Source organism: Dromiciops gliroides, chromosome 6, assembly GCF_019393635.1.
Source record: "Dromiciops gliroides isolate mDroGli1 chromosome 6, mDroGli1.pri, whole genome shotgun sequence".
NCBI lineage: Eukaryota > Metazoa > Chordata > Mammalia > Microbiotheria > Microbiotheriidae > Dromiciops > Dromiciops gliroides.
This window is the reverse complement of record NC_057866.1, coordinates 100745205-100769603: the sequence shown is the minus strand read 5'-3', so window position 1 is coordinate 100769603 and position 24399 is coordinate 100745205. Positions and strand designations below refer to the sequence as shown.

The 24399-nt window shown below is 40.6% G+C and overlaps 1 protein-coding gene across 1 annotated transcript in view; it reads right to left on the bottom strand.

The window, feature by feature from the left end:
* Positions 1 to 24399, bottom strand: part of LOC122732425 (meiosis 1 associated protein) — a 109367-nt gene that overhangs the window by 24684 nt on the left and 60284 nt on the right. Inside the window, exon 4 of the mRNA XM_043972558.1 lies at positions 4126 to 4299. Coding sequence (XP_043828493.1) covers positions 4126 to 4299 — 174 coding nt within the window. The remainder of the gene's footprint in view (positions 1 to 4125; positions 4300 to 24399) is intronic.

The window sequence follows — 24399 nt, the reverse complement described above, 5'->3', positions numbered from 1 at the left end:
TTATGATGTCACCCTTTATATCCAAATCATGTAAAATGGGTATCTACTTACATTCTAATGTTATGATTTAACTTCACTCCCTTTCCTTCTTGCCCACACCAAAGCTAGATCCTCGGATTCTCCTTTTACTGAAGCAGTCTAAAATATTTTTCATTTATTTTCCTCTAGGTATACTATATAAGTAGTTTAAGAATCATTTACCTCCTCTTTGTTTGATTAACCTTCATTTGTGGCACTTAATTTCAAAAAATATTAATTTCTACCAGCCCCTTTCCTTTAGTCTTGATGATGTTTAAATCCATCTGTTCCCTTTTTCAACATTCTTTCCTTATATTCCTAGCCTTTGTTTTTTCAGTGACCTTTATGCCAGTTTTAACTTAAAAGTTATAAAAACACTTATTACTTCCTTAAGAATGTCAACACTTAATCCTTCTTTGCATCCAATTCTGGATTACTTTGTTTAAATTTCATCTGTTTCACCCATTTTTAGGCCAAAGGTTCTGCCCAGGTCTGGATATCTCACTAGGAAATAACTGAAGTTTATGATATTATAAAAGAATCACCTTTCTGCATGTCGGAACAGCCTTGATTTTCCAGGATTGTTCATCTTGGAGTACAGCCTGCTTTCCCTTGTCTTTTTGGCCTCTTCCTCCATTTCTTGTCTTTGCACGTTTGAATTGTGCTTGCTGGTTTGTAGCTTGCTTCCTCTTGGCTGCTTTCAAGACTCTGATTTCCTTCTAGATTGTGAAGCTCTGAAATCTGGTAGCTCTTTCTGTTAAATTCTCTGTGTTGGCAGCGGATGGATCCTAATAGATTTGTCTTCTAGAGTCTGTTTTCAATACTTCTGAGCAGTTTCCTTATATTAGCTTCAGGCTGTTAGCTTCTAAGTATTTTTCTGAGAGACTCGTTAATTCTCAGATGCACCTCTGTTGCTTTAGTCCGCAGAGACTGGAAGTTTCCTTGACATATTTTTATCATCAAAGGAAATTAAGGTTTCATTTTGGTCAGAAGATGGAATGAATATTTGTGGAAAAGGTAGATAACATGGAAAAGTCTGCTTACAACAGAACAGGGCATGATGAAAAAAGCTGAGTAGAGGAATAGGCAGGGGGAATGAGTTTGAATATAGGATGAGGTAGAAGGGGAAATGGGTTTCATAACTATGTCTGTCCTACTCTTTTCAGTGTGATGACCATTGACTATCATAGAGATGACCTCCTGAAAACAAGCTAAAACAAAAAAAATCAGAGTTGGGGAATCTTTTTTTCCTCTGTAGTCTGTTACCATTTTATCATTTGGCATCAGAAGTATTCCTACTGGGGAGGGAGGAAGAAAAATCTGAAAATGGAAAGCTTGTATAAACAAAAGTCGAGAACTATCTTTACATGTAACAGGAAAAAAATACTTTATTAATTAAAAAAAAGAAGTATTCCTACCACTACGAATTGGGAATCAAAGGGATGCCCATCAATTGGAGAATGGTTAAGCAAGGTGTGGTATGGTGATGGAATATCATTGTGCTATAAGAAATGACAAGCAGAATGCTTTCAGAAAAACCTGGAAAGACATGAACTGATGCAAACTGAAGTGAACAGAAGCAGGAAAACATATACAGTAACAGCAATATTGTTTGATGAGGAACTGTGAATGACAGCTATTTTCGGCAGTACAATGATCTAAGGCAACCCAAAGGGTTCATGATGAAGCATGCTATCCCCCTCCAGAGAAAGAACTAGTATCGTCTGAATACAGACTGGAGCATGGTTTTTTTTTTACTTTCTTTCTTTTATTTTTTTCTTAAAATTCAAGTCTTCTTGTACAAAATGATTAATATGGAAATGCTTTACATAACTGCACATGTATAACCAATATGACTACTTACTGTTTCAGGGAGGGGGAAGGGAGGCATAGAAGTTGGAATTCAAAACTAAAAAAGTGATAAAAATTATTTTAACATGTAACTGGGGAAAAACAAAATGTTATATATTAAAATTAAAGAAAAAAGTAGTCCTACCCTTCTTTGTTCTTCACATTCTTCTGGACACTGCTCAATGTTTTCATGTTATCGAAATTTTTTCCCTTTGTTTTGCAGTCTTGGTTTATTCTAGGTTTTCGTCTTCTTGACAAGATTTTTTGTAGGTTCATCCCATTTCTTTTATTCATCCTTCTGATTTTTGTACATCTTCTTCTTCTTCTTCTTTTTTGCAGGGCAGTGAAGGTTAAGTGACTTGCCCAGGGTCACATAGCTAGTAAGTGTCAAGTGTCTCAGGCTGGATTTGAACTCAGGTCTCCTGAATCCAGGGCTGGTGCTTTATCTACTGTGCCACCTAGGTGCCCCGCTGTACATGTACTTCTTTTGTTTTTGTTTTCTTTTTTTTCTTTTCCGGGGCAATGGGGGTTAAGTGACTTGTCCAAGGTCACACAGCTAGTAAGTGTCAATTGTCTAAGGCCGGATTTGAACTCAGGAACTCCTGACTCCAGAGCCGGTGCTTTATCCACTGTGCCACCTAGCCTCCCCTTGTACATGTACTTCTAAATGAGCCAAAGAACTTTTTGTGAATCTATATCTTTGTCTTTAGACAACTCCTCCTTTCCCCCTAATCTGTGATTGTGAATGGAATAGGATGAAGCCTGTGATTCATGGGTGCAGGGGATATGGAGAGGGATCTTCTTAGGATCCTGAGAGCTCAAGTGACTTGGTTAAAGTCACACTGCCAATGAAGACAGAGTTGGGACCTGAACCAATGTTTTCCTGATCTCAAAGGCCATCTCTACAATTTGTGACTTTATTATTAGACTTTTGTTTCTTTGAGCCTCGTCTTTCCCATCGGCATTTCCTTTGAGAGTCTCTTTGAAATCTGCTCTCCCAAAGTTCAAGGTGCAAATCTCACAATGTCCAGGATTCCCTTTTCAGGCAATTATTTAAGGTCAGATGTCACAGTTGTTTCCTCCTCCCCAAGTTCTGGGGTTGTACTGGTGGGGTTTTCCAGGGGTCATTATGGAATGAGGCCCAGTTTGGAGTAGGGGCATTAATGAAATCAGCCCAGGAAATCAAGGCGGAACAAGGACCAAGTTGCCATTGGGGAAAGTCCAGGTCTTAACGAGGGGATTCTGGTCAGTGTTTGGGTCCAAAGAGGACCCAAAGAAGGCAGGAAACATTGAGCATGAGGTAATGCTTTGCTTCCTGCTCTGCCTGCTTTCAGGCCTGCAGCCTTTGGGGTAGCCAGCCCAGCACAGTTCCTGTCATTTCCATATCACCAACTTTCTTGTGGTCAGAATTAAGTCCAGTTCCGTTTGTTGCTTCCTCTCTCTGCTGAAACATGAAGTTGTCAGCAAGACAAGTACAGACTTCCTCAGATGCTCTGCTTTTAGCAGAAGAAACCCTCCAGCTGCAGCTCAGAACGGAGAAGGCACCACAACTTTCATGTATCTGTGCCACAGGGCACTGAGCTCCTTCACTAGCTATAAAGCCACTTGGTATTCCACAAACCCTACCTATGTTTGAGTCATATGCTAGCCACTGGAAATGATTATTCACTGCCTTGCCTGTGCTTCACCACTATGGTGCAGACTGATAGAATGATGCTTCTGAAGCCCTATCAGATTGGGATACATATTATATATATAAAAAATGTGAAATCATGTTCGGCATTGTTTAATTAATTAAAACAATTGATATTTCATTGTATAACAATGACTCATTTGTAAAGCACTTTATGGTTTATGAAGTGTTTTTCATATATGAGCTCATTCTTTGATTATTTTCTTCATAAATCTTTTTAAGTTGGTAAACCATGCAGGTGATACATAGCACTTTACTACTTTTTGTTGTTTTTTTTTTTTTTTTTGCAGGGCAATGAGGGTTAAGTGACTTGCCCAGGGTCACACAGCTAGTAAGTATAAAGTATCTGAGGCCAGATTCGAACTCAGGTCCTTCTGAATTCAAGGCTGGTGCTTTATCTACTGTGCTACCTAGCTGCCCCCATCACTTTACTAATAATTAGAACTTCTGATGCACTAGACTCTCCCATCCTCAACCATGCCATTCTCATACCTCTCACTACAAATGCTACACTATTCCTATGATAGATAGACTTTCCTGTGTGTATACTGGGGATACTGTACTTGGTTCTGCTCTGGGACTGGAGAAGTTGCTGAAACACTGTGAAGGAAGAAGGAGATGGAGGTGCTCTTGGTCTGTCCCATTGTCTTGTAGCCAAGCTTTGAAGAAACTCTCTATGCTCACAGGGTCATTTTCGATGATCTGAAGGTCAATGTCAGTTCCCAGGATGGAACACTCTGCAAGAGATAGGAACAATTTCCAAGTTCATTTTCTGAGTTTCCCAACATAAGGTAACAGAAAACACTGAAATCAAAACACTGGTTGAGTATAGGACTTAAGGAGACAAATGACCATTTTTTATTTGTGAAGCTCTTCTCACATCCAACAATTAATCAACATGTCTTTTACTAAGACCTACTATGTACCCAGCAATGTGCAGATAGGAAAAATTTTGGCAAGTAAATCAATAAGTATTTGTTAAGATACAGTTTGCTTTGTTTGCTGGAGTTTGCTCAAACTCTTCCTTGTTACAAGGGAGCAATCAATGGGTGGGTATATTGAAAAATAATTATGATGTAAAAAAGGCATAAAGAGAAGTTATCAGGAAAAACAATAAGGGAAAAAGCAATCTATTGAGCACCTAGTTTGTATTAGATATTGTGGGGTTTTTTATCATAAAAGTATTTTATTATTTTCCAGTTATATGTCAAGATAGTTTTCAACATTTGTTTTCATAAGATTTTTAGTCCCAAATTTTTCTCCCTTCCTTCCTTCTCCCTTCCCAAAGACAGAAAGCAATCTGATATAGGTTATATATACAATCACATTAAACACATTTCTCCATTAGTCATGTTGCAAAAGAAGAATCAGATCAAAAGGGAAAAAACTCAAAAAAGAAAAAAAAACCCCAACAATAAAAAAGTAGAAACAGTATGGTTCAATCTGCATTCAGAATCCACAGTTCTTTTTTCTGGATGTGGAGAACATTTTCCATCATGAGTCCTTTGGAACTGTCTTGGATCATTGCACTGCTGAGAAGAGCCAAGTCTATCATAGTTGATTATCACACAATGTTGCTGTTACTGTTGTACTAGATATTGTGGAGGTCTGCAAAGGAGGAAAAGACACTGTCTCTGTCTTTAAAGGTCTTACAATCTAGTTGGGAATCAGATATGACAGTTTATAATTTAATGCTAAATTATGTAGTACATGTTACAAGTAATATAGGAATTGACAGAAGAAATGCAGCCAATCACAAGGGCTGTGGCAGTCAGAAGATGTTTCATGGATAAAGTAGTGCCGAATTCATTCATTCACTGAGTGCCTACTATGTGTAAAGACTATGCTAGGGATTAAATGGGAGAAAAAGGTTGTTAAAATATGGATAGTGCCTTCAAGGTGATCCTCATACCTTATTCTTGTTGGTTCTCCATGTCATTTTCCACAATGACTATCCCAAACCTTTTCTACTTTCCTCAAACCTTCAATCTTCTAGGGAAGGGACAGGGATGGGAACAAGCATTATACAGTCCCTACTAAGTGCTAAGCACTAACCTTTACCTCTACCCCCCACAATTAATAACACATGGCTGAGCCTTTTACTTCTTTTTTTCCCTTTTTTTGGGGGGGAGCAGGTCAATGAGGGTTAAATGACTTGCCCAGGGTCACACAACTAGTAAGTGTCAAGTGTCTGAGGTCATATTTGAACTCAGGTCCTCCTGAATCCAGGGTTGGTGCTTTATCCACTGCACCACCTAGCTGCCACTGCCTTTTACTTCTTTAAGAAAAACTGAGCTAAAAAAAGAAAGGGAGCTCCTTCAGCTCTCCTCTGTTCTTCAAAAATTCATTACCCATTTTTCTGCCTTTATTCCTGCCTGATTCATTTAAGTCACCAGACCCCAATGAACTATATCCCAAGACACTGAAAGAAATGGTAAATATGATTGCTGAGTCATTGTTAGCTTTGATCTTTGAAAGATTATGGAGGAAGAGAGAGATGTTGCAGACCTATTGAAGGGCAAAGGTTGTCTTGATTTAAAAAAAAAAAAAAGAGAAACCAATAACAAAGAGTGGAGATTACAACCTATGAGTCTATGAACCTGACATGTATTTCTGGCAAAATTCCAGAATGTATTCACTTAAATTTTTTTTGAAAATTAAGTTTAATTTAATTTCTAGCTAACCAGCATTTATTTTCTCTCCCTCCCACATACCCCCAATTAGAAAAAGTAAAGAAAACCCTTGTAACAATATGCATCATCAAGTAAAACAAATTCCTGAATAGCCCACGTCCAGAAATATATACCAGTAGATCTGGTGAATGCTATAGATAGTTTGCCTAGATTTCAGCAAAGTACATAGGTGGCAAATGACAAAGGATTTCAGACTCAATCCTCTAACTTTCTACTGCATAGCTGACCAAAGCTTCTTATTATTCTTATGGATACGACAGAGATACGGAAAGACTATACATAGGAGGATTCAGGACTCACTGAATGGCTGAACTGAGGAGTAGTCAACGATGGACCAATGTCACCTTGGTGGGAGGTCTCCAGTTGAATGCCTCAGTGATTTGTACTTGGTCTTGTGCTATTTGATATTTCTTTTTATCAATGACTTGCACAATGGCTTGGGCAGTATACTTATTAGATTTGCAAACAAATAGATTGATCAGGGGAGTTCTTCAATCAACCTGATGATGTGTCTATAGGAAGGTAAGCCTTTGTCCATCCTCTATTAGGAAATGAATTCAAAAGTTCCAAAGGTTGGTTTTGACTGATGAGAGCTGCCACCAAGATAAATTAGTTGGGCCCCATGTTTATTTGATGAAACTATTTTGGGAGGTGCCATCTCCTTTACTCTGGCCTATTAGAGAGATGACACACCACTTCGGACTGCTTTTTGCCTTTTCCCCTTCTGCTGTCCTTGGAGAGAGCGCCCAATAATTCAGCTCCCCAGGGGCCGTTAATGGCAGCTTTGTTCCATGGCAGAAGGGGGCATGTGCTTTACATGGGGTAGGAGAATGTCTTCAATAATGTTAATTTTGGAGATGATTTACAAGAGACCCTTTTAAGTTAGAGAGTACTCAAATCTGGCCTTTTAGCCAAAGTAGGCACAACCCAGGAACTCTGTCATTTGGCTAGTGATGGGAGATTTTTTTGGGCAGGTATGGATTTTGGGTTACCTAACAAGAGAATCCAAATTCAGGAATCCAGGCATCCAGGGATCTCTCTCCAGGAGATTTCCTATGCTACATGCTAGTGAATCCAGTTTTTAAAAGAGAGAGGGAATGGATATTTCTCAGGCATCATTAACCTTGGAGGTTAATGGCTTCTGAATAGCTTCTGAAGAACAAAAGTTCAGGTCCTGGTCTTTTATTCAAGGAAAGGCAATTTCCCAAGTACTGTACTACTTTGGAAAAAGATGGGCCGTTTGGCCTGAATATGGCAAAGTGCTAAAAAGAAGGACATCAAAGGGGAAACAAAAGGTCTGTGAATTATCGGGGTTTCTGTTCCTGAGGAGTACAAACCCTCAAGATGTGTCCATGAAATGCAATAGGGACTCATTGTTCTATTGGGGTATTGTCTGCTTAGCTTCCCCCAAAAGTGTATTTCCTTTCTGGGAAGAGTCCAAACTACATGGTGGTAGTAGCAGCCTGAGGGGAACTGTGTGGAAAGGTGGAGACACCAGAGAGAGGGTAACTGTTTTTATTGCTCATGAGCTATTGTAAATCCTTTACATGTTTTCTACATTTATTTATGTGCTTCTGTGAGTCCTCTGCATTTTGTGCATTTTGTCTGGGATGGGATAAAGGCTGTCCCAAATTTGATAATGCATTTACTATCTTGAAAGCTTGTAGAGGTACTGAGTGCCCTATCACCCACATCAGTGGAGACCCAGGCATGATGACCTGTATAAGCAGATTTCTGGGAACAAACACTGGGCAGGGACAACATGAGCCAAAGAGAAAGAGATCTTTTAGGGTGACACCTAAGATTAGATCACATTCCCTAGAGCTCAGAGCTCTGGGCCCCAGTTACATGTAGATGATGCAAAGTTGGAAAGGATAACTAACATACTGAATGACAGACTCAGGATTCAAAAAAAGTATCAACAGGCTAATGATGGGACTGAATCTAGTAAGATGAAATTTAATAGGAATAAATGTAAAGTCTTAAACTTGGGTTCTAAAAATCAACTTCAAAAGTATGTACACTGCTAGCTGTGTGACCCTGAGCAAGTCACTTAACCCCAATTGCCTCACAAAAAAAAAAAAAAAAAGTATGTATACTGGCTCCCTTCTGCCCTTTATCTCTTTGCATTCTCTAGGCACTTCCAGGTTCAAAATGACTTTTTGAAAGTGACCCTAGCTAAATGGTGTAATACACAGAGTGCTGGGCTTGGAGTCAGGAAGACCTGAGTACAAATTGGGCCTCCGACACATTAGCTGCGTGACCTTGGGCAAGTCACTTAACCTCTGTCTGCCTCTGTTTCCTCATCTGTAAAATGAGCCGGAGAAGGAAATGGCAAACCATTCCTGTATCCTTGCTAAGAAAACCCCAAATGGGGCCACAAAGAATTGAACATGAATAAAATGACAATAACAATAACAACAAATTATGTAAAAACAGCTCAAGGTTTATTAATTCATAATCCATTCATGACCCCTAAACTAGCTCTTCAACACTTGAGTAGATATGGTGGTTGTTCATACTTCATCAGTTATTTCAATACATAACTAGGCAGTCTTTTTCAACACAGCTGTGCTTCACTGAAATTACTCCTACATAGTATACAACAATTTCCCAACAAAAGATACAATGTCATTTAATACACAATGAATCAATTTATTGTACTGGAAAGCTGCCATCAAATTGTAGCATCAACTGAGAAAAAAAGCTAACATCCTCAATGCTCCTAGTAGAAAAGCTTAAACAATGTATTTTACTGTTAGTTGTATAAAACATCAATGTAGCCATGCTTACTAGTGGAAGGCTACAAGGGGAAGCATTTTAATCGCTGTACATTAGGAGAGAAATAAATTAATGGTTCAGTACTTCATGTATGCTAGCTAAGCTCCCACAGTTTCATCTTTAAGTCCCCTAGATACTTTCAGGTTCAGTTTGGAGGATTTGGGGCAAACCTCCAGTCCTGTGCATGATGCCAGTTGAGAATGGCCACTGGATTGGAGGGTCCAGCTAATAAGAAGGAAAAGTCAGCTTGAGGACTCTAAGGAGCCGAGCAGAAAGCTATACCATACTGAAGGGGCACTTAATATAGGTCCCATGAAGGAGAACAATGGTTCAAAGAGTCCTAGGAGCTTGGAGCTCCTAGCCTTGGACTCTTGCAAAGACTTGTGGTAGAGAGTATCTCGGACTTTTGTCGAGAGGTGTGCATGTGTGGGATATTTTGTACCAACAATTTCTACTTTACCATCTTGGTAAAGAGCTATTCTTTAAAAGGTAAGTTTAGCTAGCTATTTGCTATCAATTGATAATGAGAGAATCAGATTCATGGGTGAGCTATAATACCAGAAAAGCACCCCCAGCTTCTCAGGGTTTCCTAGAATTCGGAGGGGAGCAGTATGAAGTGGCCTTCTGGGTGCTCAAGGGACCTGCCAGAGCCCATGCTACACAAGGCACAGAAAAGAGGTATGCATATGAAATTTAAGATCTTCATCATATCTAGCTCAATTTTTTAAAAAAAGTATACAATAAATAAAATGTGTAAGTTTCAAAACTGTCATGCTCAGCTGTGTTGACCTTTAAGACTCCTTTTCTCTTTACTGCATTCTTTCAAATATTTCATTGACTCTCTTTACTTCTTTTTGGCATCACTATCTATAGCTTTAGGGCAGCTAGGTGACACCATAGTGCATAGGGCCTGGAGTCAGGAGGACTCATCTTCTTGAGTTCAAATCTGGCCTCAGACACTTCCTAGCTGCGTGACTCTAGGCAAGTCACTAACCCTGTTTGCCTCAGTTTCCTCATCTGTAAAATGAGCTGTAGAAGAAACTTCAGTACAACTTCAGTATCTCTGCCAAAAAAAACTCAAATAGGGTCACAAAGAGTCAGACACAACTGAAGTGACTGAACAAGAACAACAACAAATCTATAGCCCTAGCTCCACCACACTCCCAAATCAAACCAAAAACATCCTTTGTAACAAATAAGCATAGCCAAGCAAAACCAGTTCACCTATTTGCCATGTCCAAAAATGTATGTCTCATTCAGCTTCACTGGTCCATCACTTCATCACTGGTCCTCTGTCATGGTTGGTCCTTGTATTGGCCACAGCTCTCAAGTCTTTCAAAGTAGCTATATATATATATATATATATATATATATATATATATATATATATGTATGTATGTATGTATGTATGTATGTATGTATATGTGTATATATATTATAAATATATGTGCTCCCCAGTTACATGTATAGACAAGTTTTTAACATTCATTAAAAAATTCTGAGTTCTGGGGCAGCTAGGTGGTGCAGTGCATAGAGCACCGGTCCTGGAGTCAGGAGTACCTGGGTTCAAATCCGGCCTCAGACACTTAACACTTACTAGCTGTGTGACCCTGGGCAAGTCACTTAACCCCAACTGCCTCACTAAAAAAAAAAACAAAACATTCTGAGTTCCAAATTTTTTCTTTCCCTCCCCTCCCTTCCCTCCCCCCTCCCTGAGAGAATAAACCATCTGATATAGGTTATATATGTACAATCATGTAAAACGTATTTCCATGTTAGTCATGTTGTAAAAGAAGAAAAAGATCAAAAGGAAAAAATATATGAAAAAAATACAGAAAGTGAAAAATAGTATGCTTCGATGTGCATTCAGACTCCATAGTTCTTTTTCTGGATGTGGAGAGCATTCTGCATCATGAGTTCTCTGGAATTGTCTTAGATCATTGTATTGCTGGGAACAGCTAAATCAGGCATAGCTGATCATTGCACAAGGTTATTGTTACTGTGTACAATGCTCTCCTGGTTTTGCTCACTTCACTTTGAATTGGTTCACATAAGTTTTTTCAGGTTTTTTGGGAAGTTCTCCTGCTCATCATTTCTTATAGTAGTACAGTAATATTCCGTTACAATCAAACACCACAATTTGTTCAGCTATTCCCCCAATTGATGGATATCCTTCTAATTTCTAATTTCTTTGCCATCACAAAAAAGTGGCTATAAATATTTTTGTACAAATAGGTCCTTCCCTCCCCCCACTTTCTTTTACTCTCTTTGGGATACATACCTAGTAGTGGTATGGTTGGACCAAAAAGTATTTTGTTTTATAGTCCTTTGGGCATAGTTCCAAATTGTTCTTTTGTTTGTTTGTTGTGTATTTTTTTGTGAGGCAATTGGGGTTAAGTGACTTGCCCAGAGTCACACAGCTAGTAATGTGTCAAGTGACTGAGGCCGGATTTGAACTCAGGTCCTCCTGACTCCAGGGCCGGTGCTCTATCCACTGCGTCACCTAGCTGTGCCACAAATTGTTCTACAGAATGGTTGGATCAGTTCCTAACTCTACCAACAGATCATTACTGTTCTAGTTTTTCCACATCTCCTCCAACATTTATTATTTTTTTCTGTCATATTATTCAATCTGATAGGTGTGAGGTGGTACCTGAGAGTTGTTTTAATCAAAGTAGCTTTTTAAAAAAATGTTGCAATTATTGCAGAAATTTTTCTCCTACTTCTCATTTTACTTCGTATCAATTCAAAGCTCCACCAACATTGTATTAGTGTGCCTGTCCTTTTTTTATCCCTTCTAGTGGTGGCAATTTTCCTTTTGTGACATTTTTGCCAATCTGATGGGTATGAGATGAAAGCTCATAGTTGCCTTAATGTGCATTTATCTTATGAGTGATTGGAAGCATTTTTCATATGGTTGGTAACTTTCTGTATGTTGGTAACAATGCTCCTTTGGGAACTGCCTGCTCATATCTTTTGACCATTTATCTTTTTTGTGGGGGGAATAATAGACATTTTAATTTAAAGTTTTGAATTCCAAATTCTATCCTTCCTTTCTTCCCTCCTCTCCCCCCTTCCTGAGGGAGTAAGCAATCAGATATAGGCTATACATGTACAATTATGTAAAACATTACCATATTAGGGTTTTTTCATATTAGTTATTTTATACAAGAAAACTCGAATAAGAGAAAAAATGAAAGAAAGTGAAAACTAGCATGCTTCAGTCTGTGTTCAATCAAAATCGGTTCTTTCTTTGGAGGTAGATAGTATGCTTCATCATTAGTCCTTTGGGATTGGTCATTGTATTGCTAAGAATAGTTAAGTCATTTACAATGCTTCATTGAACAATATTGCTGTCTCTGTGCACAACATTCTCCTGGTTCTGCTCACTTCACTATACATCAGTTCATACAAGTCTTTCCAGGCCTTTCTGAAATCATCCTGCTTGTCATTTCTTATAGCTCAATAATATTCAATCACCATCATATACCACAGCTTGTTTAGCCATTCCCCAGTTGATGGGCATTTCTTTGATTTCTAATTCTTAGCCTCTACAAAAAGAGCTGCTAGTTGACCATTTATCTACTGAGGAATGGTTCTTGTTCTTATGTCTTTGACTCAGTCTCCTATATATCTTGGATATGAGACCTTTAGCAGAGAATTCTGCTTCTGAGATGTTTTCCAAGCCAACAGCTTCCCTCCTAATTGCAATTATCAGTCAGTCAACAAGCATTTATTAAGCAACAGTTACCATGTGCCAGGCACTAGATAAAGTGCTGGGGATTCAAAGAAGAGCAAAAAGTGGTCCCTGTTCTTACAAAGCAACAGTCCAATGGTGGAGACAATGAGCAAACAATGGAAAAGGAGGCCCAGGAAAGGTTTCTGACAGAAGAGAGGACTTTAGCTGAGACTTGAAGGAAGCAAGGGAAGTCAGAGGGTTGGGATGATCAGGGAGAGAATTCCAGGCCTGGAGGATATCCAGAGAAAATGCTGAAGTCTGGAAATGGAGTGTCTTGTTTGAGGAACAGCTAGGAGGCCAGTATCACTGGATTATACAGTGTGTATGTGTGTGTGTGTGTCGAGGGAGGGGGATAAGGTGTAAGAAGACCAGAAATGTAGGAAAGAACCAGGTTATTAAAGGTTTTAAAAGCCAAGCAGAGGATTTTATATTTGATCCTGGAGGTAACAGGGTGTACTGAATGGATGCGTAAAAACCTGGATTTGGGGAATATCAGTTTGACAGCTGAGTAGATAAAGATGAAGCAGGCAGATCCACCAGCAGCTATTGTAATAGTCTAGGCATGAGGAGATGAGGGTCTGCACCAAAGGGGTGGCAGTGTCAGAGGAAAGAAAGGAGCACATATGGGAGATGTTATGAAAGTACAAATGACAGGACTTGACCACTGATTGGATATGGTGGAAGAGAGAGTGAGGAGTTAAGGAAAATATCTAGACTGGTATGAGTGACTGGGAGGATGGTGGGACCCTTAATGGTAAAAAGAGAAGTTAGGAAGAAGGGAAAGTTTCAGGGGGAAAGACAAAGAGTTTGGTTTCAGACATATTAAGATACCTGCAGGAAATCCAGTTTGAGATGGTGATGTAAGACTGGAGGTCAGAAGAGAGTTTAGGGCTGGGACAAATAAATTTGAGAGTCACTGGCACAGAGATGATAATTGAAACCATGGAAACTAATGAGAGATCATCAAGGAAAACAGTATAGAGGAAGAAGAAAAGAGGGCCCAGGACAGAGCCTTGGAGAGCTCTGACTGTTACTGGATATGGCATGGATGAAAATACAGCAGATGAGAGAAGGGCCTTTCAGACAGGTAGGAGGGGAGCCAGGAGAAAGCAGGGTCATGAAAACCTAGAGATGAGAGAGTTTCATGGAGAAGAGGGTGATCAAGAGTGCCCAAAGCTGCAGGGATATGATGAAAGATGAGGATTGAGAAAAGGCTGTTAGATTTGGAAATTAAGAGGTCACTAGGACTTTGGAGTGAGCAGTTCTGGTTGACTAATGAGGTGGGAAGGCAGCCTATTGAAAGTTAAGAAGAGGGAGAAGAAGGCAGGTAATTTCCAGTAGCTGGCCTTCTCTAGAAATTTGTCAAGAAAAGGGAAGAGAGGTAAAGGATGACAGCTATCAGGGATGGGGGACACATGGGCATGTTCATAGGCAGTAGTGAAACAGTAGGTAGGCAATGATGCAATTGGTAAGAGAGTAGAAATGATAGAGGGGGCAACCTGCCGGACAAGATGGAATGGGCCCACTTGTGCAGGGACAAGGGTTTGCCTTGGCAAGGAAAAGGGCCTCATGTGACACAGGGATGAAAGAGAAGACAGTGGCAGAAGGCACCTGGATGATTTCAGATGCTTTTGGCAAAGGCCTCACTTTTTCCAGTCAAATATGATACAAGTTTTCAACAATACAATGATCCAAGACAATCCCAAAGGACTACTGATGAAATATACTATCCACCTCCAAAGAAAGAATGGATATTGATGGAACAGACTGAAGCATGCTACTTTTTACTTTCTTTCACCTTTTTTTTTTTTTTTTTAGTGAGGCAATTGGGGTTAAGTGACTTGCCCAGGGTCACACAGCTAGTAAGTGTTAAGTGTCTGAGGCTGGATTTGAACTCAGGTCCTCCTGACTCCAGGGCCGGTGCTCTATCCACTGCGCCACCTAGCTGCCCCTCACTTTTTTCTTTTAATCAAGTTTTCTTGTACAAAATGACAAATATGGTCATGTTTTACATAATCATACATGTATAACCCATATCTGATTGTTTGCCACCTTGGGAGGGGAAAGGGGAGGGAAAGGGATAAAAATTGGAACCCAAAACTATAAATAAAAATGTTTATTATTAAAAAAAATTTAAATATGATACAAGATTCTCAGATGAGAGGATGGCAGAGGGGAGCTATGGGAGGTTTGAGGAAGGGTTAAAAAAAGGTTTGGAAAAGCCACTGTAGTGAGTGAGATGGTGACTCAACCAGGGAGGTATAAAAGGTTTGCTTTTGCCAAAGAAAGTGTCCAGTTGAGATGAGCCAGTCAACAATGGCTTTTTTTGTAGTTTTTCTCCAACTTCATTCAGCAGCATAAGAATGGGAATGAAGTAAGCCAGTGCTGGGAATAACCCAGGGCTGTGGTTGGGAAGGTCAAGCTCTTCAGTAGGATAAAGGGGCAAGGGACTGGAGAGAAGAGGGCAGTATAGAGTTGAATGGTTTCACCAAAGGTTAAAATGGGGAAGGAAAGAGAGTGTTTCCAGTTTGGTGTAAAGGCCTGAGAAAGAAGCGAGGGGTGGAGGGCTTGATGAGGACCAAGAACAAGACCTGGAGCTGGAAGGCAGAGGGAGGGGCGAGATGACACCAGAAGCAGCCCTGGCACATAAGGGACTGCAGACAAGAGGGGGTATCAATAAATCAAGATCAGGGTTGTAGACAGGACAGGGGATTGGTGAGGAAGGAACAGGACTGAGGTAAATTGGAAGATCAGAGCATCAGAAGTAAGGCTGAGGATGAGACATGTCAGTGAGTAAGGAGCATGCTGAAGGAGAGCTGGGATTTCATTAGCACATCAGGGGATGGGCACAGCCTGGATGGGATGGCAGTTCCTAAGGGCGGAGGACCGGCTAGTATAAATGCACAATGTAGCAGTTGAGTCAGGAGAGAAGGAAAACTTTCTCTTTTTTTGCCTATGTGGGTCTGCCTCTGAAACAGCTTTCCTAAGTGCTGAAGCTGTGTCCATTGGCATTTGAGAGAATCTGGCCTGTCCAATGATTAATGCTTTAACTGACTCATAGACCCAGAGGGAAAGACTGGTTACAGCTTTGATGGTTTATTTTTGGAGAGACATTCCTGAGGAAAAGCCTGCAGGGGCATCACAGCCCAAGGATAGCAAATTCCCAACAGGGAACAATGGAACTTCAGTTCCCTGGTCTGGTACTCGGCATCGGGGAGGGGCTGGGGTCGAGCTGGTGGTGGCAGAGAGTGGAGAGACGGGCAGTTTTATGAGGCATGATTTACACGAGGCCGACTTATCCCATGCTTGAGGAAGTTTCTTAAAACACATTCACATTTCACTGAGTCGGAATAGAGTGCCCTGGCCAAGCTCCCCTCCCCATTTTCCTATGAACCCTGATGGAAGAGAGGTTTCATTCATTCAAGCACCCTACGTTGAGACTTGCTACTATGTGCAGAGCACCACGAACATTTTCACAGGTGGATGGATTCATTCTAGTTCTCCCCTTCTATGGCCCACATTAGAGCAGTCTGATGAGAATTAAGGAGTCGTTTCCAAAGGAAGGTTTTGGGAATCACAAAATGTCAGAGCTGGAAGGCACCTGAGAGGTTGTCTGATAATACAGGCTCCTCATTTTAGGAAACTAAGGTTCAGAAAGGAGATAAGCCTAAAGTCACAAGTCAAGTGGGATTCGAACCCAGGTTTTCTGATTTAGGACTATGGAGTTTAGGACTACCATGTTACCTCCCTAACGTAATGGCAAGTATAGCTACAAAGTCCTTTCTTCTCATCAGTGAAGGGTAACAGCTCACATTTACTGAATCCCTTCCCCTCTGTCAGGCATTTAAAGCTCATTACAATTGCACTTCAGCCTTCCTTTCTGGGTTCACTGACTAGAACATGCCTTCTACATTCTCCAGACTGGCCTTCTTACTATCTTCGGGACACAATATTCCTTTTCCTGCCTCTACACATTTGTATAGCTTGTTCCCCTTGCCTAGAATGCCTTCTCTACTCACTTCTGCCTGGTAAAATCTTCCTTCAAAAAAACAGCTCAAGAGCTGTGTCCTACCAAAAAAAAGGGCGGGGGGGCTATCATTATATAGAGTTTACTATGTGACAGGAACTTTGCTAAGCACTTTACAATCATTATCTCATTCGATCCTCACAACAACCCTGGGAGGTATGGGCTGTTATTATCCCCATTTTACAGATAAAGAAACTGAAGCAAACAGAAGTTAAGTGACTTGACCAGGGTCACAGAGCTAGGAAGTGACTGAGGCTAAATTGGAACTCAGGTCTTCCTGACTTCAAGCTCAGTGCTCTAGTCACAGATCCCTGAAGTTGTCATATATATTTTTGTTGTGTGTGCATGTGGTTTCCCCTCCAATAAAGGGAGGGGGAACTCGAGGGGGGGGGACTGGCCCATTTATCTTTGTATCCCTAACACTTAGCACAGTTCCTGGAATATCAGAGATGCTTATTAGAGTGAGTTTCTATACTGTGCAAAGCACTGTGTTCAGAATTGGGGAAGAAATAAAGTTTGGATACTAGAATTTCTGCCTTTGTGAAGTTCAAAGATTAGCAGGGAAAAAATATATATACACACATATATACACAAATATAATTCATTTTAAGTCAAAGAGGTGCAAAGCGCTTTTGAAATTCAAGGTGAAAAGTCTTTTTATGGTGTAGGGAATGGGGAGATTGGGGAAGCTTCCCATGGCCCTAGACCTAGCTCCTCATCACTCAATGTCCCTCGGTGCCTCTGTGATTCTGCCAAACCATATTTCCCACATCTGTTAAAATTCAGGAAAAATTGGGGAAAAAAAGGTCACCTCTTTCAGGAAGCTATCCTTGATTAACACCCCCTTCCTGCCTCGGTCTGTATTCAATTGCATTTGACTTGTTACTGTGAAAAGGTGTTCTTCCCTTGTTTTATGAGTACACTCTGTTTTCTCAATCAGCTGGTTGGTTTTAGCCCCACCTTCATGGTCTATATAGCAGGCTTTGTTGCCTTTCAGAAATGTGCTAGACTTAATCAGGAGAAAAATACTGCCATATATAGCCCCACCGCAGGCCAGAGGGGTGGTGCTATGTAGCTGGCCAGCTCAGCTGTGCTGGGCTTCCCTTGGGTCAAACTGTACAAAGGCACCACTGAAAGGCTCCGGAAGTTGAGGCTGGAAATGTGGCAGAACTGAGGTGATGCTCAGGAATCTTGAGCCCCTGGGCTGCCACCTCCAGAGCTGTAAGAGGCTGTGAGAGGCTGTGAGGCTGGGAGCAGAGCTGGGCTCCTGGCCTTAGCCCGCCCTCCAGTGGTTACAGGTAGCTCTGCCTCAAGGACGCTGATGCTAAGACTGCCTCTGTGCACAAGGAAACCCTGAAAAAACATTCTCTTATTCATTGTCCACAAAAGGGAAATAGCCCGATTTAAGAAGCATCAACTCCTTCTGGTGGAGGAGGTTGAAAACCTTCTGCATTCCCATTTGAATAGTTTGTATTGAAATTCGACTCACACGTTGTACGCCTTTTAGTGTGTACAAGAGAAAGTGGATGGTGTTTTTACTTTTGAAATTTACAGGACAGAGGGCATTTTGTTGGTCTGCTGCAAGACTGTATTGTATATATGTTTTCATGTAAATGAATGAAAATCCATACTCCAAGTTATGTTTTAATTTCATTCTAAATGAAAAATTCCTTTATTAGAAAAATTGCAAGCCACGTTGTTAATAAAGCAAAAAACAAAGTGCCAAGTGCTCATTAGTCACAACTGACCCTATCTGATCAAATGAGCACTTGGCACTTTGCTTCTGTTGCAATGGTTAACAACTATGGAGGGTCTATAACCCATGCTGGTTCAATTCGATTTGACTCGATTCTACTGAATTCTATTAAGAATTTAGTTTGGTTAGAGAGGTAGAGGAAAAAATGGAAAGAGAAATGAGGGTGATGCAGGAAAGACATGAGAAAAAAGTCAACAGCTTGAAAAGTCAAATTGGCCAAATGGAAAAGGAGGTACACAGCTCATCTTCCCATGGCACCCCAATGTCTTGACTCATTCGTTGACCTTTTGTTGATGACTTGTAGAACTGAAAATTCTTAGGAAAGGTTCCAGCTGTGACTAGATGTCCCAAAATGTGAATATTTTCAGTGTCAGCCTGTTCTGCATAGTTATTTTCTTTATTTTCAGGTGATATACTATGGCTAAGCCAGGATAATGTCCCTGTGGAGATGTCTGCTTAAATGCTATGATGCTTGGTAGTGCAGTGGATAAAACACTGGCCCTGGATTCAGGAGAAACTGAGTTCAAATCTGGCCTCAGACACTCGGCACTAGCTGTGTGAAGCTGGGCAAGTCACTTAATCCTTATTATCCCTTAAAAAAAGAAAGAGGGAAGGAAGGAAAGAAAGAGAGGATACTTGTGTACAGAAATTGTCAGGGCATATATGCATATGCTGAACCATTGTCATCTGGCTCCATAAAATCTTGTTTTTTGGTGGATGGGTGTATATAGTGGTGGAGACTGCTTTAGGCTGAATGCTTGTGAAACGTTCAGTCATATAACCTCTTAAAAGCAAGAAGAGTGCTTTTAGCAGCAGACCATCAGGCCAATCGTAAATTTGATATGCATTTTTATGTATAACTATATTATTTTGCTCAGGAGTAAAATCTGTTGTTTTAATTACACTTGTATAGTAAAAATAAAGGTTTAGTGTTCTTTCTGGGTTTACTTGAAATATAAGATATTATTACCTAAAGGAAAATGTTGCTGCCTCAGAACTTTCACTTTTTTTTATAATAATAGACTTGCAAGTTATCTATAAAACCTAAATAAGCCTAAATTAACTTTTGGAATGTTTGAGATAAAATAAAATGAACTGATACAGATCAAAAAAAAAAAAAATAAATGCTATGATGCTTGTTTGGAATATGTTAAAATATTGTACATAGTAGGTTTAAAATATGTTCTAACTAAAAGATGAGGGAAAACCTAAAGGTATCTCCCCAAAGTATCTTAATCATAACTTAAGCTGGTTTCCCTAAAATATTTGTTTTTAAGGGTCTTTCTGGAGACACCTCAAACTTCTGTTTGGACATAAAACTCAATGCTGCGTGTTATGCACTAAAACTGGGATAACTTGACATTTTCCTAAGTAACTGCTGACCCTTGACAAAGCAGCACTCATGGGCAACAGTTTTATTCCATTTTACACTTTGTTTTATGGAACATCCAAATAAAAACTTTCTCCATGTCTCCACTGAAGAATCACCCCTGTTAAAAATGGCAAGAGCCAACAAATCCACACTGATGTTTGTAACATTTTATCAAATAAAGTTCCCTGAATAAAAAAAAAAAAGAAAAGGAGGTACAAAAGCTCTCTGATGAAAATAATTGCCTAAGAATTAGGATTGAACAAATGGAAGCCAGTGACTTTATGAGAAACCAAAACACAATAAAGTAAATCCAAATGAATAAAAAAAGAGAGGGCAATGTGAAATATCTTCTGGGAAAAACTGCTGACCTGGAAAATAGGTCTAGGAGAGATAATTTGAAAATCATTGGTCTACCTGAAAACCATGATCAAGGAAAGAGCTTAGACACCATCTTCCAAGATATTCTCAGGGGAAACTGCCCTGAAATTCTAGAAGAAGAAGCTAAAATAGAAATTGAAAGAATCCACCGATCACCTCCAGAAAGAGATCCCAAAAGGAAAACTCCTAGGAATATTATAACCAAATTCCAGAGCTCTCAGGTCAAGGAGGAAATATTGCAAGCTGCCAAAAAGAAAGAATTCAAGTACTGTAGAGCCCCAGTCAGGACAGCACAAGATCTAGCAGCTTCTACATTAAAGGACTGGAGGGCATGGAATATGATATTCCAAAGGGCAAAGAAAATGGGATTACAACCAAGAATCACCGGGGCAGCTAGGTGGCGCAGTGGATAGAGCACCGGCCCTGGAGTCAGGAGGACCTGAGTTCAAATTCGGCCTCAGACACTTAACACTTACTAGCTGTGTGACCCTGGGCAAGTCACTTAACCCCAATTGCCTCACTAAAAAAAAACAAAAAACCAAAAAACCAAACCAAGAATCGCTTACCCAGCAAAACTCAGCATTATCTTTCAGCAGAAAAAATGGGACTTTAATGAAAAAGACTTTCAGATATTTGTGATGAAAAGACCTGAACTGAATGGTAAATTTGACTTTCAAATACAAGACCCTAGAGAACCATAAAAAATTGGAGCTGGGGGACATACCTGGGGTTGTGCAGTGGGCGACTGTCTTGTGTCTGAGGCCGGGTTTTGGCTAGGATCCCCCTGGGTCCAGGGGTGATGCTTTGTCCACTGTGTCACTTAGCTAGGTGATGACATCTTTAGGGTTAAATTGAGGGGTGAAGGGAATTCACTGGGGGAGGGCAGAGGTGAAATCCTACATGAAAATAACAGGAAAAGGCTTATGGAGTAGAGGAAGAGATGGGAGAGGAGCAGGGCAGTAAATGAATTTTACACTCATCAGAAAAGGCTCAAAGAACTTAAACTCATCAGAGCTGCCTCAAGAAGGGACTAATACACACACCCAACTGGGTGTAGTAATCTGTTTAATCTGGGCCGTAAATGAGCCTAACACTCATCAAAATTGGCTCAAGGACCTCAATCTCACTAGAATTGGCTGAAGGAGGGAATAATGTACACACTCAATTGGGTGAAGTAATCTCTCTAACCCTGCGGGGAAAATAGGAGGGGAAGGGGATAAAGAGAGAGGGGCAAAAGATGGAAGGACAGAGTAGGGGAGGGGACAGACAGAAGCAAATCCCTTTTGGAGAGTGATAGGATGAAAGAAGATGGATAATAGAATAAATATCATGGGGAAGGGAATAGGATGGAAGGGAAACAGTTAACAATAGTAATCATGAAAAAGAGAAAAGGGGGAAAAATTATACAAAAAATATTTATAGCAACTCTTGGTGGAGGCTAAGAATTGAGAATCAAGGGAATGTCCATCAATTGAGAAATGATGGAAAAAGCTGTGCTATATGATTGTAGTGGAATGGTCTTGTGCTACAGGAAATGACGAACAGGATGATCCCTGAAAAACCTTGAAAGACTAATGAACATCGATGTATAGTGAAGTGAGCAGAGCTGGGAGGTCATTGTGCGTAGTGACAGCAGTATTGTTCAATGAGCAATTGTGAATGACTTAACTACTGTCAGCAGTGCAATGGTCCAAGACAATCCCAAGGAACTAATGAGAAAGCTTACTATGCACCCCTATAGAAAGAACTGATAAAAAGAACACTTGTGGATTGTACATATATAACCTGATTGCAATCTTGTGGAGGGGGGAGGAAAGGGAGGGAGGGAGGGAGAAAAATTTGGAACTCTAAATCTTATCAAAATGAATGTCAAAAACTACCCTTACATGTAACTGGAAAATAAAAAATAAATGTTTGTTGCTGGGAAAAAAAAAAGAATTTAGTTTGCCAGGCACCTTAGTAAGTAAGTAGTGGGTATACCAAGACAACAAATTAATCTGTTCCTGTCTCTAGGGAACACAGGAGTTGAGCCTAGAAGGAGAGGGGTACTAAGAAGCCTAGATGAAGAAGGGAGTGAATTCTAGGTGTGGTGGGCAAAGGCATGGAAACAAGATTCCCTTACAGGGAATAACAAGTAGTTCAGCTGGGCTGGAATGTACAGTGCATGGTCAGCCATGGTATGTCATCAGCCTAGAAACAGAGGCTGAAAGCAGATGACGAAGGCCTTTATTTTTTTCTTAAGATGTGCTTGATATCATTTGTTTTTCTATCACTTTCGTTTCCAAATATATCCCTTCCCCTATCCTATCTAGAGAACCATTTCTTATAACAAAGAATGAAAAAAGTGGGGGGAAAGGCAGTGCAGCAAAACTAATCAGCATGTAAACCGTGACAGTTGTCCCAGAGGGGCAGGGGGTCCATTTCCTTATCTCTTCCATGGGGCCAAGCTCAGCTATCATAATTATGTAGCATTCAGTTTAAGTTGGTGTTAGCAAGCAGAGAGGGTGGGGACATCTTCCACTGAGGATGGAGTAGAATGATAGGAGAAATACAAAGGAGTAAGATCATTCGCTCCCAGCTGTGGGCAAAAGGGATGGCTTCCATGAAGGAGGTGACACTTCATCTGAAACTTAAAAGATATGTAGAATTTCCATTATCAGAGATAGAAAGGGGAACGTTCTCGAGTGGCCCTCCCCCTGGAGTAACTCCCACAATTTCCACTTGCAGGTCCTCTGAAGGCAGCTACCCTTGTGGGTGTGTACTCCTAGTATATAGTTCGTGAATCCCCATCAGTAGAGCTCCCAGGAACAATCGGCCAATGGACATAACAAGCTCTTAGCAAAGGTCTATTTATAGCAAAAGCTGTCAAAGTAAAACAATAGCTAGAAAACATTCATTCTATAAGCCTGGGATGTGCAATTACAAAAATAATATCCGTGGGAAGAGTGGGCTCAAACTTAGAGCATAATGGTAGAAAGGTTTACAGAATATACATGCGGCAAAAGCAAATCAAAGCTCCTGCTACTTCAGGGCCTGGAAGTCACTTTTTTCCCCACAGAATTCTTTTTTTTTTTTTTTTTTTTAGTGGGGCAATTGGGGTTAAGTGACTTGCCCAGGATCACACAGCCAGTAAGTGTTAAGTGTCTGAGGTTGGATTTGAACTCAGGTACTCCTGACTCCAGGGCCAGTGCTCTATCCACTGCGCCATCTAGCTGCCCCCTCCCTGTAGAATTCTTAAGCAGTTCTCTGCTAGGTGTGGTGCTTATGGTAGATGGGTCACTCCACTGGATTTCTCAGTTTGCTCCCAGATGGGCAGGTGTACTCTCCACTGTCTAGCTTCAGGTTCAACTATAATCCTTGACTTGAATACTGTTGTGTTCTTTCAGAAAAAAACGAGAGATCTTGAGCTTAGGGCTGGCAGAAGCTTTGCTCCCAGTTCTGCTCACTAAGGGCCTTGGCTCTGAAGCTTGCCATCTCTCAAGCAGGAGATGGGTGACCAGAGGTTTAGCCTGTTCTGAATTCTGGGCTGGGTCTCCTTGGTGAAAGACTTAATTTAATTTATGGTGACCATACAGTATATTTCCCAGATCTTCATCTGTGTAGGTTAGGTCGTAATTGGGCAACGCTTCAAATCTTCCCAGACTCTTTAAAGTTGTTGGTTGAGATAAACAAGTGATTGGGGAAAAGGTAGAGGCATTCTATACCATAGCAAGTTCTGTTGGACTGTTCATATACAAATGAATTGCCCAAAAGCTTTGCATCTTTTACCAGGTCTAGGCTGATTCGGTCACATCTGAAAAGGGGCTTACTGGCTACAAAGTGCAAATGAAGTCTTCGAGGGATGGACCTCATTGTCTCTACTTCCCCTTATGACCTGCAAGTTTGCTGATGTTTGATAGGGCACACCTTTTAGACCAGAAATAGGCGAGGTATAAAGAATGGCACAGATGCAAACACGGAATGTGTCTTGGGAGTGAAAAAACAATCCGCTGATTTCACTGGAGAAATCAGTGAACAATAGTAGCAGAAAAGCTGAAAAGGCAGGTGAGAGTCAGGTTGTAGAGGGCCTGAAAACCAGCTTGGACCTGGGG